The following is a 17,768-nucleotide window of genomic DNA, read 5'->3' as shown; positions in this document are numbered from 1 at the left end:
CAAAGGATAAGGCAACCATTCACACTCTCTATGCTAAAGGACATGCCCCTTTGGTGGCTATGCTAAAGGACATGCCTACTCTAGTCTTGATGAGATCACACATGAACAGGTGTCTATTTAGAGAGGCAGCTTGAAGAGGTGTCTATTCAAAGAGGCACTTTGTTTCACAACAAATTTATCCATCACATAATTGCTATACTATAGAATTATCAATTTACATGTAGTAAAGTAGAATGCTCAGAAATCAGAAAACTGCAAAAGATGCATGATCATATTCATAGACAAGTTCTAACATGAAATGGTTCAGAAATTAGTATGTCACTGTAGGCAATGTACTTCGCACGAGACTATCAAACAAATACAAGCAATGTCCATCCTCTGCACGACGGAATCGAGACTACCAAACAAATACAACTCCATCAGGGGAGGAAATTCTACACATTTCTAATCTACAATTGCACAGGCAACGACAGATTGATACTCCCTCCGTTTCAAAAAAAAAAGTCTTTTTAGTATTCAAAATTTGTCCCAGAAAACAAGTCATTTTACCCCGTTTGGTATGTGCATGTGTGCATGAAGACATGCAACAGTCAATCAACACTAATTTTGGCTAATAAAACAAAGGCAAGCATGATCATTTTATCTTTTTATTAATCTATCCTAATCCTAAAATTCCTAATGGCTTCTTCTTTTTTGAACGGAGGGAGCAGGTTTAAACCATCTCGCTCTAATAAAATAAGTACCATAATACAAGCCAATATAAAATATGTTACCATACAAGTTACAAGTTTGAGCTAATAACCATCGGTAGAGGAGGTGTTCATATTGCAAGACTGTAAACATCATTAAGCTTAATCTTCATGCCTCTTATTTCACCATGTTGATGCAGCAAATCACCAGCAACCTTCGAGTTTCCTTTGTCACTGCATCGAATGAGAGATAGCATAATTGCCTGTTAACAAAATATACAAGAAGGCACTAACATATCTATAGGTTCCGCCAAGTCTCATGAATAAGAGGTTGGACTAATCACATTTGTCAATGCACTACGATTTCATTGTCAACCCTACATGCAAACGAGTCCTATGTATGATTAATTAACATATCCAAGTGTTACAACTGTATAAGGACACCGTAAATAAAAGAGAGATATCTGGCTCTATTAAGTACGGAATTAATCATAGAAAGACCAAGTCTTTCATTAGCTTAATCAACCATCTCAACCCAATACCGCCCCCCCCCCACTAGTAGAGAACAGACCTTTCATCCGAGACCAAAATGGGCTTTAGTCCCGGCATTTTTTGTGCCCGGGACTAGAGAGACCTTTAGTCCCGGTTGGTATCTCCAACTGGAACTAAAGGTCCCTGCCCAACGACTACTGCGCTCGGCACAGTGGTAGGGGACCTTTAGTCCCGGTTAGAGACACCAACCGGGACTAAAGGTGGACCTTTACTCCCAGTTGGAGCCACCAACCGGGACTAAAAGTCCTCCAACCTTTAGTCCCGGTTGGTAACACCAATCGGGACTAAAGGGTGACCTTTTAATCCGGGTTGGTATTACGAACCAGGACTAAAGGTCTCCCACCCGGGACTAAAGGTCCCTCATGGGTCAATTTAAAAGTAGGAGCGTAGAGGACTATGTCACATGTGGTGTGCAGTTGAGTTGGTAAGGAATCTATGCGTGATGAGAGAGGTCTTGTGTTTGAATCCCACACAGCACAAGCGAGGTCTCAAGAAATTTGTTTATTTTTTGTATTGAGGAGGGAGCTTTACTCCCGGTTATTGACCCAGGACTAAAGGGAAGCACCCTTTAGTCCTGGATTCTTACTCCCGGTTGGGAAACCGGGATTAAAAGAGGTTCCCAACTGGGAGTAGAGCCGGTCTCTCTACCAGTGCCCCCACCCCCCACACACCCAAAAAGAAAAGAAAAGAAAGAAAGGGTCATTGGTACACAAGGTAGCCCTTTCAGTCTGTATGCGATGCTTGGAGCACTGACCAGATGAGTTGCAAAAGTGACCAGAAGACAGCAAAATCAACAGGGAAGCAATGGAAGATCAAGCTGGAGGGCCAATAATAGCAAAATCAAGCGGGATATGGGTGAAAAGTCACATACAAAGAGTCACATAAGTCAGGGAAGATAAGCAAATGCCCTTAGCATCATGCGCTAGATTCTCCCTTTATAACTATGGAATTAGTTACCGAGTAATTGTAGGGATATACCTAGGAAAACTCTACAGAAATGTGCCACTGGTACCGTGGGGATTGGAAGAGGGGTTTCGCATATGTCAAAACAACAGGTGAACTGTAAAGACAACAAATTGCATGATACATAAAGCACGAACCCCCTGATCCAAATTGTACAACCAACTAATATGAGATTGCTATACTAACCAAGAAAAAACAAAGTGTTTGATTTGATCACTAACAAAGCTTAGTATCATCTCATTTCTTGAAAAATAGGACCGCACTATTAGCCCACAGGATCACCGGCTCAGATAAATTAATCACTCATCAGTCTCGCCGACCATGGCCGAGCACGATAGATGTTGTCCGACCACACACTATGGCTAGAGGTAGAAGAAGAGAGGGAGAACAGAGCATACACATAGCCAGAGACACCAGCGTTGGTCGGAGCCCTGTATAGGAGATAGCAAATCTGAACTCTCTCTTTACTGAGTTACAGTGGCAAACTATTTATACAACTCTATTCATATTGTCCTAGTATAGCTGTCATGCTACTACAGTGACTAGATGTGACAGCAGGATTAGCTTTGGTGCCTGCCCCTGCTGTGGCTATAGTGCGACAGGTGGGTCATTCGGCGCCTGCCCCTGCAGCTGCTATAGTGCAACTATAGGGAGCCATTTTTGGTGCCGCCTTCACCTATTGTGCATTCACACAAGGGATGCAGAAGATTATCTAATAATTCTTCCCCTAATCCTTCTGCTACCCTTGAACCCCCTCCATGCCGATCATCTTCTTTAGCTCTGTGAGTCGAAGACGGTCAAGCGGCTTGATGAGGATGTCCGTGAGTTGCTGACCACTTTCGACGAACTCGATGATGATCTGCCCTCCGTCGACATAGTCCCTGAGGAAGTGGAACTTCATGTCGATGTGTTTACTCCGGTCATGGAGAACCGAATTCTTCACGAGGGCGATGGCGGGCTGGTTGTCCACCATCAGTGCTGATGGGTGAGCTTCCACACCGGTCAGCTCGCCCAGCAGCCGGCGTAGCCACACAACTTGGCACACCACTATGACCACCGCTACGTACTCTGCCTCACACATAGACAGCGCCACCACCTTCTGTTTCAGTGACACCCATGAAAATGGAGGCAACCCAAGAAAGAAGAGCACGCCAGAGGTGCTCCGTCATCTGTTAGTGTCCCCCGCCATGTCTACATCGCTGAATACAGTGAGCTGTAGCCTGCTTTCACCTATCTTGGGGAAGACGATCCTTTGATCCATCATCCCCTTGACATAGCGCAACAGTCGCTTCACCATAGCCTAGTGATCCTCTTGAGGATCCTCCATGAAATGACTGACGTAACCCACAGCGAATGCAATGTCTGGCCTAGTGTAGACTAGGTAGTGCAGACCGCCAATGATGCTCCTATATAGTGTTGCATCCACCTTTGCCATGGTGCTGGCCTTTGTCAGCTTCAGCCGCTCCTCCATCGGAGTCACGCATGGCTTGCACTCAGCCATGCCGCTCCGCTCCAACAGCTTTGAGGCATATGCGCTCTAACCGAGCGTGAGTTCCTCTTTCCCTTGTCTCACCTCGATGCCGAGGTAGTAGGAGAGTGCCCTGAGATCGCTCATTCAAAAATGAGTTGTCATCTCGCACTTGAAGCTGTCGATGTCCTCTGCACGTGTACCGGTGACGATCAAGTCGTCCACATACACATCGACGACGAGCTCCTCCTTCCCCCATCACTGTGTGTAGAGTGCATGATCGGTTGCACACCGCTAGAACCCAAGCTCGCCCAGCATGGCATCAAGCTTGGTGTTCTATGCTCATGGGGCCTACCGCAGCCCGTAGAGTGCTTTGTGCAGTCGGAGCACCCTATGCTCCGCTCCCTTGACAGCGAAACCCGAAGGTTGCATGATGAAGACCGTCTTCGCTAGCTCATCGTTGAGGAAGGTCGATTTTACGTCCAGGTGATGGATGCGCCAGTCCTTTGCTACTGCCATGGCTAGTAGCAAACGGACAGACTCCATGCGCGCTACAGACGCAAAGGCTTCCTCAAAGTCGATGCCCTTGCGCTAAACAAAGCCTCGGGCGATGAGGCGCGCCTTGTGCTTGACAATGGTGCCAAGCTCATCTCGCTTGACCTTGTACACCCACTTTAGGCCGATCGGACGACATCCTGGAGGTGGATCGATGAGCTCCCAAGTCTCGTTTTCCTCGATCGCCTTCATCTCCTCCAGCATCGCTCGTCGCTAGTTTCCATCATGCTCGGCTAGCGCGAACGTGGGTGTTCCTCTACATTGATGAGCAGCAGCTCTTGATCATTGAGCAGCCAACCTGCCAGGCTTAAGGGCCCTATGCCACCGACGATGTCATCTAGCCTACGGAACTGCACCTCCTCACCTTCATGGATGGCATCCATGAACTCAGTGATGTCACTTGGAGGTGAGACAAACTCGATCGGCGTCGATGGAGTTCTCTGTTCTGTCGGAGTTCTCGGCACAGCACCTAGAGTGCTCGACACCCTAGTTGCAGTGCTCGGCACTACTCCTGGATACCTTGTCACCACTCCTGGAGTGGTCTGCACCCCTATCGGAGTGCTTGGCACTAGTCTTGTAGTGGTCGACACCACTGCAAGACTGCTCGACTCCACTATGGGAGTGCTCGGCACCCGTCCTAGAGTGGTCGACACCACTGCAGGACCTCTTGGCTCCACTCCTGAAGTGCTCGGCACCTCTCTCGGAGTGCTCGACACCTCCCTAGGAGTGCTTGGCTCTATTGCTAGAGTGCTCGGCACCTCCCTAGGAGTGCTCAGCTCTGTTGCTAGAGTGCTCGGCACTCCTCTCAGAGTGCTTCGCACCTCTTCCCCAATGTCTCTAGCACCATGGATGATTAGGCGCTCGATGATGAAGGTGCTGGTGAAGCCGCTAGCTTCCCCCATGCTCAGACTGTTCTAGTCCCAAGCCGCCTTCTTGTCGAATACGATGTCACGTGAGACAAGTACCTTGTCTTCGCATGGGTCATAGAGCCAGTACGCCTTGGTACCCTCCATGTAGCCTAGGAACACCATCGGTGTGCTCCTATCCTTTAGCTTAGTGAGGATCAGCTTCGTCTTCATGATGTGGTCGATGCAGCCGAATGTCCGGAGGAAGGACACGCTCGGCTTGTGCCCATGCCAAGCCTCAAATGGCATCTTGCCCTTCAGGGCCTTGGTGGGAGTGCAGTTGAGGATGAATAAAGCTGTGGTCACCGCCTCACCCCAGAACCTTGTCGGCATGCCTTTGGCCTTCATCATGGATTGAACCATGCCGACCACCGTCTGGTTCCATCGCTCCACCACGTCATTCTATTGTGGCGAGTACGACGTGGTGTGGTGGCGCACACCACATCCTGATCCGCGTAGTACACAGCGAACTCCACCAAAGTGAATTCACCACCACGATCAGTCCTCAGCATGTGGAGCTTCTTGCCACTCTCGGCCTCTGCACGCATCTTGAACTTCTTGATCACCGTCGCCGCTTCGTCCATGCTCATCAGGAGTTGCAGCCACATGTAGCGACTGTAATCATCCACAAGTAGGAGGAAGTACCGCAGACCACCATTTGTGGCTGGCATGATCAGTCCACAGAGGTCATCGTGGACAAGCTCAAGAGCGTCCTCTGCGTGATACTTGGCCGTCTTTGGGAACAACAGCCTCCTCTGTTTCCTAGCTAGGCAGCTGTCACATAGCTCACCACCGTGCTCGATGTGGGTTAGTCCTCAGACCATCTTCTCTAGCTGACCAAGCGCATCAAAGCTAAGATGTCCAAACTGGGCATGCCACAGCCATGGTTCCTCGGTGTGCCTTGCCGCTAGGCACACCGACTGCTCTACCTTTAGGTCGAGCAGGTACAACTAGTTTAGGGACCTCTTCACCTTAGCAAGAAGTCGCTGCTCTAGGTCCCTAATCCTGAGGACTCCATCCTTGATCAGTACCTCGCTACCGTGCTCATCTAGCTGAGCAATGTTGATGATGCTTGAACGCAGCTGTGGGATGTAATATACATCCGTTAGCGCGTGGTGCTCCCCGTTATGGCACCTAAAGATGATGGTGTCGTGCCCTTAGATAGCCACCCTTGAGCCATCACTAAACTTCACCGTACTGGTAACATTATCGTCGAGCTTGGAGAAGGCTACCTTAGAGCTCATCATGTGGTTGCTGGCACTAGAGTTTAGATACCACCGTTGCTCCCGCTCACCGCCCACACGTCCAAGGTGGACTTGGGCGTGCGGTTTGTCGAGGTTGATAGCTTTCAGGGCCTTCCTAGGTCCTTCCACCATTGTCACCTCTCCCTTCTCCTCAGCCTCGATGTCATGTAGTGCATAGAACGTCACTATTAGGATAGTGGCTTCATCATCATCATCAGCTTGCGCCAGATGAGCCTCAGCCTTCTTCTTCTGCTTGTGATTTGGGCACTCATGTGCCCAATGGCCCGTCTTCCCATAGCGTCGGCAGGCGTTGGGGTCATTGGTAGGCGTTGGGGTCGACCTGCTTCTTCTTCTCTGAAGAAGCCTTACCGTGATGCTTGCCATCACCATCGTGGCTGGAGGAGGTCACTCCTCCTCTGTCAACAGCAGTTTGTCGCTGTCATTTGTTGATGTCGCCTGTTCTAGGCGCTCGTCCACCGCTCGCAGATGGCCTATCACATCCTCAGTGGTGAGGGTGGACAAGTCCAGCATCGTCTCTATGGAGAGAGCAATCTGGATGTACTTTGCCGGCATGGAGTGGAGGTACTTGGAGACCACCTCCTCTTTGTTGATGGTGATGCCATGGCTCTTCAGCTTGCTGATGAGCGTTTATAGGCAGAGGGAGAAGTCCTCCACCAATTCAACATCCTTGAACTTGAGGTTGTCATACTCCTGCTTAGAAGCTGGGTCATCGCCTTCTTTGTGCGGTCGGAACCGACGCGCATCGCTGCAATAGCCTCCCATGCCTCCTTAGCAGAGCTCTTCGCCCCCAATGGCTCCCTGTACTCTACCAGTACAACAGCGAGGATATCCTCCAACGCTGATATGTCATCTTCCTCATTATCGGTGCCCTTGTCAACAGCATTCCAGAGCCGTCGGGCTCTGAGCTTGACCTTCATGGTCACCAACCACTCTCCATAGTTGGTGCGAGTCAGCGTCAACAAACTGGTGCCACTGATCTCCTGCACCATGCGAACAACGACCTCCTATCGTGGCTGGGCAGCCCAGTAGTGCCACTGCTGTCGCCCATCTCCGAACCATGCGTCATCGCCAGCGGTTAGTCCGGCGACGACGTTTGTACGGCTCTAATACCACTTGTTAGCCCATAGAATCACCGGCTCAGGTGAGTCGACCACTCACCAGTCTTGCCGACCATGGCCGAGCATGACAGATGTTGTCCGACCACACACTATGGCTAGAGGTAGAAGAAGAGAGGGAGAGCAGAGCATACACACACAGCTAGAGACACCAGCATTGGGCGGAGCCCTATATAGGAGATGGCAAATCTGAAGTCTCTCTTTACTGAGTTGCAGTGGCAAACTATTTATACAACTCTATCCATCTAATCCTAGTACAGCTGTCATACGGTGGTCGCGGGGGTCATTGCGCTGGTTGCGGCGATCAAAATTGTCGTTCCGACCACGGTTGCCGTGGTAGTCGTCGCGGTGTGGGGGTGGTCGGAGCGTGGAACCCTTGCTGCTTCTTCGATGATTATCTTTTTAGCATCGTCGGCATCCACATATTTCTTAGCAGTGGCCAGGAGCGCTGTGACTGATTCAGGTCTCTTGCGAAGGAGCTTGTCCCGTAGGGCATCGTGGAAGTGGAGACCAGTGATGAAAGCCTCAATTGCCTCATTGTCGGAGATTGACGGGACCTTGATGCGCATCTCCGAAAAGCGTCGGACGTACTCACGCAGTGGCTCATCTTTGCGATCTCGAATCCGCCGTAGATCATATTTGTTGCCAGGTTGCTCGCAAGTAGCAATGAAGTTGTCGATGAATGCTTGCTTGAGCTCCTACCAAGAATCGAAGTAGTTCACCGGTAAGCTGACCAGCCATTGGTGGCCTGCATGGCCGACAGCGACTGGGAAGTAGTTAGACATGACGTGCTCGTCAGCCATGGCTGATCTGCATGTGGTTTCGTAGAGCATGACCCATAATTCGGGGTTCTCCTTGCCGTCGTACTTCTAAAGTTTTTCAAGCTTGAAGTTCTTGGGCCATATGACTTGGCGAAGGTGCGGAGTAAACTGCTTCAAACCCGGAGGGCTGTGGGCAGTATCATATTCCATACGGCGACAGCTTTTGTGGGATGCACGATCATTGGCTCTTTGGTTAATGCGATCGCGAAGATCGCGTTCTCCGAGGTAATGGTGGAGATCGTTATTACCATCACGGCGATCCCGGTTGCCACCCTGATTAACCCTGCGACCGTGGTTATCACGGCGATTATCACAGTTGTCTCGGCAGTTGTCATCTTGGTAGTCGCGGTGGTTGTCATCCCGACAGCGGTTGTCGTCCCGACCACTATCATGGCCACCGTTTCCGCCTTGATGGTTGTCTGATGGGTCGTTGTTGCGCGAGCCATGTTGGTTGGATGGTTGTGAGCGACTTGAGTACTAGCGGCTGTGGCTTGATTCGACTGAGACGGATGGAGCCCGGGCTTGATTTACAATCTCTGTGGTCTGGGCCATAGCAGCCGTCAGGTAAGCTTGTATATCATCACGAACTGCCTGAGTTTCTGGGGTATTGGGTAGTCATTGCATTGTTGCCATAGCAACAGCTATGTTGGCGCTTGGGGTCCTGAAGACCTGCATGTCCCCCACCCTGTCAAAGGCATTGTTAAGGTCGCGTGGCTTCACCCTTATGCGTCGGGCCTCCTCTTCTGCCTCGGCTTCGATTTGTCGACGATTGAACCGGTCAATATTGCGTGCTTCGCGTGCTAGCCTTTCTTGTTCTGTTTCGCCGACAGCCGGTGGTTTGTCATTACTGACAACATTGATCAAGTCTCCTCGCCTTGGTGGGAAAGATGGGAATCGTGGGAACCCCGGGGTGTGGTCTGGGATATCTAGATCGTACTCAACGCCTTCATCACCATGGTGCTGGAGCTCGGTGTGGACGGAGGCATTAGATGCGATGCTAGACGAGGAGCTTGAGCCACCCTCTTGAACTGTGTGGGCGGATCCTTCCTGATAATCCTCAATCCAAACCATGTTGATGAAGTTGCGCAGGCCGTAGGGCTAGGCCTAGTAGTTCTTCATTGGGGCTTCGTACTCGGAGAGCCAGAGACCCGTCGTGGAGGCTGGCCGGTGACAAACGGAGCGCCCTTCAGGTGTAGATGTGACCACGAGATCCGTACCGAGTCGTGCAGGACGACCGGCCCGAGCTGGTCGGGTAGATCTGTTGTGGGTAGTGTTTACCTGCTTATTAGATTGACTTTGAATCGAACTTACTAGAGCTAGGGTTTTGGCAAGTTTGGTGCCGACCCGATCGATGGAGTCGAGCAGGTCGGTGTTGTCGATCTGCCTCCCTTTGTAGCGAGGAAGCGGACGATGGGTTGTCGGCGTGGCTGAAGATGATGCAGGCATGGCTGGAGCCAGATCCACCGTGGTCGGAGCCGTAGCCGATGCAGGTGAAGCAGTGGTCGACGCAGACTGAATCCGCGCCTCCTCTGTGGTCATGATGATGAAGTCATCGGAGCCGGTGGTCCAGGTGATCTGGCTGATGGTGAACGCGAGGCCGTTCGGCGTAGCCATGGAGCCGGGGATGATGACCATCTTGTTTGCTTGGAGAGCAGTACGCACACCCCCTACCTGGCGCGGCACTGTCGACGAAATATGGTCGGCAGTCTACCTAGGGGTATGCCCAAGGTAGTAGATTGTCGGCAGACAGATGCGCAAGCTACAAACAAGATGGTGACGCAAGACAGACTCGAGGTTTTATCTAGGTTCGGCCACCGTGAAGGCGTAATACCTACGTCCTGCGTTTGATTGTATTGATGTATGTCAATGAGAGATATTTTTTAGAGAGGTCCCCTGCCCGCCTTATATAGTCCGAGGGGCAGGGTTACACATCTGGAAACTAATCCTAACTAGTTACAATTGCCATAGGAGGCCAGATAAGGATTCTTATTTTAACCGACCAGGATCTTGCTTGATCTCCAAATCTGTCTTGATTCCTTGCGTGGGACTCCGAACAGATTGGCCGGGCCGCGCGTCGTCTTTTAGTGGGCCAGACCTTCTGGTCCGGGCCGGCCCAAGCCTACCTGTAAGGGTATAGGGGTTAATACCCCCACAAGGACTGACTTTGTCGTCTGTCCCTGCTGTGGCTACAGTGCGGCAGGTAAACCCTTCGGCGTCTGCCCCTGCAGATGCTACAATACAACTGTAGGGAGCCATTTTCAACGCCACCTTCACCTGCTGTGCATTCATACAAGGGATGCAGAAAGATTATCTAACACACACCAGAGTGTATATAGCTAATACAACTGTAATGAAATAGAAATAGCAGTTTCTTAACAATACGAACTGAAATCAGACGTCATTCACATAACATATGCATGCTTGGAAGTGGGTGATTGAAGCAACAAAATCAAGCTGATACAGTATATCAATTACCTGGAGCGGGCACTGACTTCATGTACTTGGAGATAATGCTAGGGCGATAGGTGACACATACATCCCGTCCACTTTCAGTGCCAAACTCAGCCACACCTAGCAGTGTGTTGTTCCTCATGTCAATAGAGAGAGCCCACGCCTTGGGGAGGAAGAGCATGGTCCTTGCCATCAGGTATAGGACATCTTCATCACCATTCTGGCTCGGTGTGGGCTCAGACACCGCGAGGTTCTGCAAGGCGAGCTCTACCGTGGCAGGCTCCTCGCCATCATCCCGCGTCGGTTTACGGTGCAGCAATCCAGAGCTCAGCAGCTCTGCACATGGCGTCACTGATCTTGATCTCGGAACCACGGACTGTGAATTCCTGATGCTAGTCCTCGAACAAGCCAGCCATCTCCATGTTGCTCCAAGTGGTGACGATCCAGTCATCGACTTCAAATGCAGGCAGCTGGGTCTCGATGTCATTGTAAGGAAGACGGACGCCAATGGTTTGCAGGTCAGCGAACTTGAGGAAGGTCTTGCCTCTCTTGTTGGTGGCGACAGTGATGCCACGGTGAGCGCGTGGGCAGCCTAGCTTGGCGCCCGCCCCACGGTTGCAGGTGATAGCGTGCATCGGCAGCGGCACGGCATGTGCCGGATCGTGGGCCTACTGTTGTCTTGATCATGAAGCAGGTCGTAGAGCAGGATGCCGCTCCAGAGATCGACCCAACCAATGGTGCCAGCTTCACCCCCAAGCGTGATCATGGTGGTGGTGAGACGGTAGGGGGATCAGAGCCGGGCGTTAACGGGGGATCCTCACCGGGAAGGCCCTCTTTGGCGCGTCCAGCCACACCGAGTTGGAGGTAAGCCTGGGCAAAATTAACCAAAATCGAAAAACCGAACCGAAAGAATTGGAACCGAAAAATTCGGTTCCTTACTCGGTTTCTAATATTGAGAAACTGAAATAACCGAAACAAATTCGGTTCATACTCTCGGTTAACCAAATTAACCGAAAGAACCGAATTATATCAATTATACTTTACTACTTGCATTTTGTAAGATTATGTTTGGTTTATGTGTAATAATTCATATTTAAACTATTACATATTTGTGTTACTATATTGGTATTGTTCACTTATGAATTATTATTATCTAAAATGTATATAGTGTTGCATAAATTTATTTTAGAACATACATATTTATCATTGTCTTAGCCTCTCCTAAAAAGTTTGGTTAGTTCGGTTAGAACCGGAACCGAGCCGAAATAACAAAAAACCAAAATGGTCGGTTCCGAGAATTTTTTTAGAACCGATCGGTTCTCATTTTCAAAGAACCGAATTTCTTCAAAAATCGAGGAACCGAACCGAGAACTGAATGCCCAGGCCTACATGGAGGTCCATCTCCCGGCCTCAGAGTAAAAACCATGGAGCTCATACTCGTTGCCAAGGTTTTTTTCCCGGTGCAAAAAAAAATTGGTCCCCGACAATAAATATGAAATTTTCAGAAATATCGGATTAAATTTAAGTAAAGGCAAATTGTTTTTTAAAAAAATTGGTATCATTTCACTAGAAAAAATGTCTAATCCATCACAAATTTATATAATATCGACGAAATAACACAATATATGTGAGGATATGGAGGGCGAGCTGCATATGCTAGCGCCATCAAATGTGTGAGTGAGAAAATTAAATAAATTTGAATAAATTTATGGCTTTTGATAAAATTAGAGGATATTGAGGGTCATTTTAGTGTTGTTTGGTGTAATTTTAGAGCGGAAGATGAATTTAACCGAAAATTTTTGACCGATATAAAAAAAATTCGGGCCTCAGCGAAAAAGGCGATATTTCAGAAATTTCAGAGATATTTCGTCGAAATTGTAAACCTTGCTCGTTGCTGGGAGGCCTGGCGTGCAGCGCCGCGACGGTGTACAGATCCCCGCCGCGGGGAAGGACTCCGAGAGCAACGTGGAAGATGTTGGGGTTTGGATCTAGGATCAGCGTGAGCGACGGGGGCCTGGTGATGCCACTGGACCGACAGACGAAGTAGTCGTAGTCGTTGAAGGCGACGGAGCTTGATGCAGGACCGACGGCGACCGGGACACGGAAGAGCAGTAGATCTTGGGATGCGGAGAGGATTAGGGTGGGACTGGGGAATTTCAAGCTGGGGCAATACACGAAGAGGTTGGAGGGGAGCGGCGGCTGCGCCGGCCAGATGGACGCTTCAAACGTCAGGTAGTCACTCCCCTCGCCGACGACGGTTGTGGCGTTGGGGCGGCTGTTGATGTAGCCTTCATTGTTGAGAAGGATCTAGGGTGGGAGAGATTTGCGACGGCGTCGCCGACGGCTGGAGGAAGTGGCGGAGGTATTGGTGGGCATAGAGAAGTCATTTGATTGATGGGAAAAATTCAGGATGAGTCGTCGGTATCGATCGAAGGTCGACGACGGAGAAGATGAGGATTATGGAGACAATCTGGCTAGATAGGCGGCGGCGGGGAGGGGAAAGGGCAGCGGAAGTACTTGAAACCAACGAGGGTTAGGGTTATATGAATCGTAATAGAATCGTTTTTTAGACAGGGTTGACATCAGCAAAACTTGTACGTGTTGGGTGGTGATTGGTTGCTGACCATGTCTGATGTCCTGTTCGGCATCACATTGGCACATGCTTGGTGATGATGATATGTGTCAGTTATGTTAAACAACTCATGGAGGCTACTTGAAGAGCTGATTTTTTATGAGGTCCTGCGGTTCTCTTCAATACTACTAGTATCATGCTGCTTGTTAGATAATCTACTGCTTCTTTGTGTGAACACACAGCAAGAGAAGGTGGCGTCGAAAATGCTCCATGCTATGGTACTGTAGCCGTTGTAGAGGCAGGCGCCGAACGGCTAACCTGCCGGACTGTAGCCACATGTAGGGACAGACATAGAAGTCAGTCCTGTTGTGTTATCTAGTCACTGTTGCAGCAGGACAGCTGTACTAGGACTAGATGGATAGAGTTGTATATATAGTTTGCCACTGCAACTCAACAAAGAGAGTTTAGATTTGCCATCTCCTATATAGGGCTCCGACCAACGCTGGTATTGTGTGTGTATGCTCTGTTCTCTCTCTTCTTCAACCTCTAGCCATAGTGTGTGTGGTCGAACAACGCTTGTTCGTGGTCGGCATAGCTAGTGGGTGCTTGACAACACTAGCGGGTGCTCAGCAAGACTGGTGAGTGGTCAACTCAACTGAACCGGTGATCCTGTGGGATAACAAGTGGTATTAGAGCCATACAAGCATCATCACCGGACTAACCGCTGGCGATGACGAACGGTTCAGAGATGGGCGACAGCAGTGGCACTACTATGGCTGTCCAACCACGACAGGAGGTCATTGTTCGCACGGTGCTGGAGGAAGTTGTGACGATGGTGGAAGGACCTGGGAAGGCCCTAAAGGTTGTCAACCTCGACGAACTGCGCGCCCAAGTCCACCTCGGACGTGTGCGCGTCGACCAGGAGCAACGGTGGTATCTGGACTCCGGTGCCAGCAACCACATGATGGGATCCTAGGCAGCCTTCTCCAAGCTCGACGACGATATTACCGGTACGGTGAAGTTTGGTGATGGCTCAAGGGTGGCTATCCAAGGGCATGGCACCATAATCTTTAGGTGCCAGAACGAGGTGCACCACGTGCTAACAGATGTATATTACATCCCGCAGCTGCGTTCCAGCATCATCAGCATTGGTCAGCTGGATGAGCGTGGTAGCGAGGTACTGATCAAGGACAGAGTCCTTAGGATCAGGGACCAGGAGCAGCGACTTCTCGCCAAGTTGAAGAGGTCCCTGAACCAGTTGTACCTGCTTGACCTAAAGGTAGAGCAACCGGTGTGCCTGGCGGCAAGGCACACCGAGGAGTCGTGGCTATGGCATGCCTAGTTCGGATATCTCAGCTATGGTGTGCTTACTTGGCTGGAGAAGATGGTCCGAGGGCTACCTCACATCGAGCACGGAGGCGAGTTGTGTGACAGCTGCCTGGCCAGAAAACAGAGGAGGCTATCATTCCTAAAGGCAGCCAAGAATCATGTGAAGGATGCTCTCGAGCTCGTCCACGGCAACCTCTGCAGGCCGATCACGCCTACTACAAACAGTGGTCGGTGGTACTTCCTCCTGCTCATGGATGATTGCAATCGCTACATGTGGCTACAACTCCTGACGAGCAAGGATGAAGCGGTGGCGGCGATCAAGAAGTTCAAGATGCGCGTGGAGGCCGAGAGCGGCAAGAAGCTCTGTGTGCTGAGGACTGATCGTGGCGATGAATTCACTTCGGTGGAGTTTGCTGTGTACTATACGGATCAAGGTGTGGTGCGACACCACATTGCGCCGTACTCGCCACAACAGAATGGCGTGGCGGAGAGGCAGAACCAGACGGTGGTCGGCATGGCCTGATCCATGATGAAGGCCAAAGGCAAGCCGATAGGGTTCTTAGGTGAGGCGGTGACCACAGTGGTGTTCATCCTCAACCGCTCTCCGACCAAGGCCCTGATGGGCAAGATGCCATTCGAAGCTTAGTATGGGCGCAAGCCGAGTGTTTCCTTCCTCCGAACATTCGGCTGAATCGGCCACATCAGGAAGACAAAGCCGATCCTCACCAAGCTGGAGGATAGGAGCACACCGATGGTATTCCTAGGCTACGCGGAGGGTACCAAGGTATACCGGCTCTACGACCCACGCGGAAATAAGGTACTTGTCTCGCGCGACGTTGTGTTTGATGAAAAGGTGGCTTGGGACTGGACCAGTCTAAGCACGGTGGAAGCTGGCAGCTTCACCAGCACCTTCGTCATTGAGCACTTGGTCATCCACGCTGGTGGAGACACTGGGGAACAGGTGTCGAGCACTCCAGAAGGGGTGTTGAGCACTCCAGCGGCAGAGCCAAGCACTCCTGGGGCAGTGCAGAGCACTTCGAGAGGTGTGCCGAGCACTCCTGGAGGGATGCCAAGCACGCCAGGAGTGGTGCCGGGAGGTTCTACAGTCGTGGCAACCACTCTAGGATGGGTGCCGAGCACTCCTATAGTGGATCCAAGAGGTCTTACAGTGGTGCCGACCACTCCTAGACTAAGGCTGAGTACTCCTACAGTGGTGTCGAGCACTGTAGTATTGACGAGCTGTCCAGAAGTAGTGTTGAGCACTACAACCAGGGTGCTGAGCACCTAGGAGGAACAAAGAACTCCATCAACACTGATCGAGTTTGCCTTACCTCTAAGTGACATCACTGAGTTCGTGGATGCCTTCCACGAAAGTGAGAAGGTGCGGTTTCGCAGGCTGGACGACATCGTCGGCGGCACAAGGCCCTCAGGCCTAGCTGGTCAGCTACTCAATGATCAAGAGCTGCTGCTCGTCAGCGCAGAGGAACAACCCATGTTTGCGCTGGCTGAGCATGACAGAAGCTGGCGATGGGCGATGCTGGAGGAGATGAAGGTGATCGAGGAAAATGAGACATGGCAGCTCATCGATCCACCTCCAGGATGTCGTCTGATCAGCCTAAAGTGGGTGTACAAGGCCATGCAGGATGAGCTCGGCGCCATTATCAAGCACAAGGCGCACCTCGTCGCCCGAGGCTTTGTTCAGCGCGAGGGCATCGACTTCGAGGAAGTCTTTGCGCTAGTAGCGCGCATAGAGTCTGTCTGTCCGCTACTAGCCTTAGCAACAGCAAAGGACTGACGCGTCCATCACTTAGACGTTAAATTGTCCTTCCTCAACGGAGAGCTGGTGGAGACGGTCTTCGTCAGGCAACCTCTAGGTTTCGCCGTCAAGGAAGAGGAGCACAGGGTGCTCCGACTACACAAGGCGCTCTATGGGCTGCAGCAGGCCCCACGAGCATGGAACGCCAAGCTTGACACCACGCTGGGCGAGCTTGGGTTTCAGCAGTGCGCAACTGAGCACGCACTCTACACGCGGTGATGGAGGAAGGAGGAGCTCATCGTCGACGTGTATGTGGACGACTTGATCATCACTAGCGCATGCATGGAGGACATCAACAGCTTCAAGCGTGAGATGGTGGCTCATTTTTGAATGAGCGATCTCGATGCACTCTCTTACTACCTCGGCATCGAGGTGAGACAGGGGAAAGAAGAACTCACGCTCGGTCAGAGCGCGTATGCCTCGAAGCTGTTGGAGCGGAGCGGCATGGCTGAGTGCAAGCCATGCGTGACTCCGATAGGAAGCGACTGAAGCTGACGAAGGCTAGCACCACGACGAAGGTGGATGCAACACTCTACCGAAGCTTCGTCGACGGCCTGCGCTACCTAGTCCACACGAGGCCGGACATTACGTTCACTGTGGGCTACGTCAGTCGCTTCATGGAAGATCCCAGAGAGGATCACTGGGCTGCGGTGAAGCGGCTACTGCGCTACGTCAAGGGGACGGTGGATCGAGGGATCATTTTTCCCAAGACCGGTGGGAGTATGCTGCAACTCACTGTGTTCAGCGATGCAGACATGGCGGGGGACATCGACGGACAGCGGAGCACCTCTGGAGTGCTCGTCTTCCTGGGTCGGCTCCAATTTCATGGTTGTTGCTGAAACAGAAGATGGTGGCGTTGTCTATGTGCGAGGCAGAGTACGTAGCGGTGGCCATAGCGGCGTGCCAAGTTGTATGGCTACGCCGACTGCAGGGCGAGCTGACCTATGCGGAAGCTCACCCACTAGCATTGATGGTGGACAACCAGTCTGCCATCGTCCTCGCGAAGAATCCGGTTCTGCACGACCGAAGCAAACACATCGACGCGAAGTTTCACTTCTTCAGGGACTGTGTCGATGGAGGGCAGATCGTCATCGAGTTCGTCGAAACTGGTCGGCAACTCTCGGACGTCCTCACCAAGCCGCTCGGACGTCTTCGACTCACAGAGTTGAAGGAGATGATCGGCATGGAGGGGGTACAAGGGATAGCAGTAGGATTAGAGGAAGAACTGTTAGATAATCCACTGCTTCCTTGTGTGAACACACAGTAA

The 17,768-nt window shown here is 51.1% G+C and overlaps 1 protein-coding gene and 1 pseudogene across 1 annotated transcript; one reads left to right on the top strand and one right to left on the bottom strand.

Annotated features, from left to right (window-relative positions):
- Positions 1-837: 837 nt before the first annotated feature.
- On the bottom strand, positions 838-13,694 carry LOC136526473 (uncharacterized; annotated as a pseudogene).
- A 3,268-nt stretch (positions 13,695-16,962) lies between these two features.
- On the top strand, positions 16,963-17,340 carry LOC136526472 (secreted RxLR effector protein 161-like). The gene has a single exon (XM_066519132.1). The coding sequence runs from the start codon at positions 16,963-16,965 to the stop codon at positions 17,338-17,340; it is 378 nt and encodes a 125-aa protein (XP_066375229.1).
- The last annotated feature ends 428 nt before the right edge of the window (positions 17,341-17,768 follow it).

The sequence above is a fragment of the Miscanthus floridulus genome, chromosome 19 (genome assembly GCF_019320115.1).
Source record: "Miscanthus floridulus cultivar M001 chromosome 19, ASM1932011v1, whole genome shotgun sequence".
Lineage (NCBI taxonomy): Eukaryota > Viridiplantae > Streptophyta > Magnoliopsida > Poales > Poaceae > Miscanthus > Miscanthus floridulus.
This window is presented reverse-complemented; position numbering and strand designations above follow the sequence as displayed.

What these genes read in the sequence shown, in the direction of transcription:
- LOC136526472 (XM_066519132.1), top strand. Translation starts at nt 16,963, where the DNA reads ATGCGTGACTCCGATAGGAAGCGACTGAAGCTGACGAAGGCTAGCACC.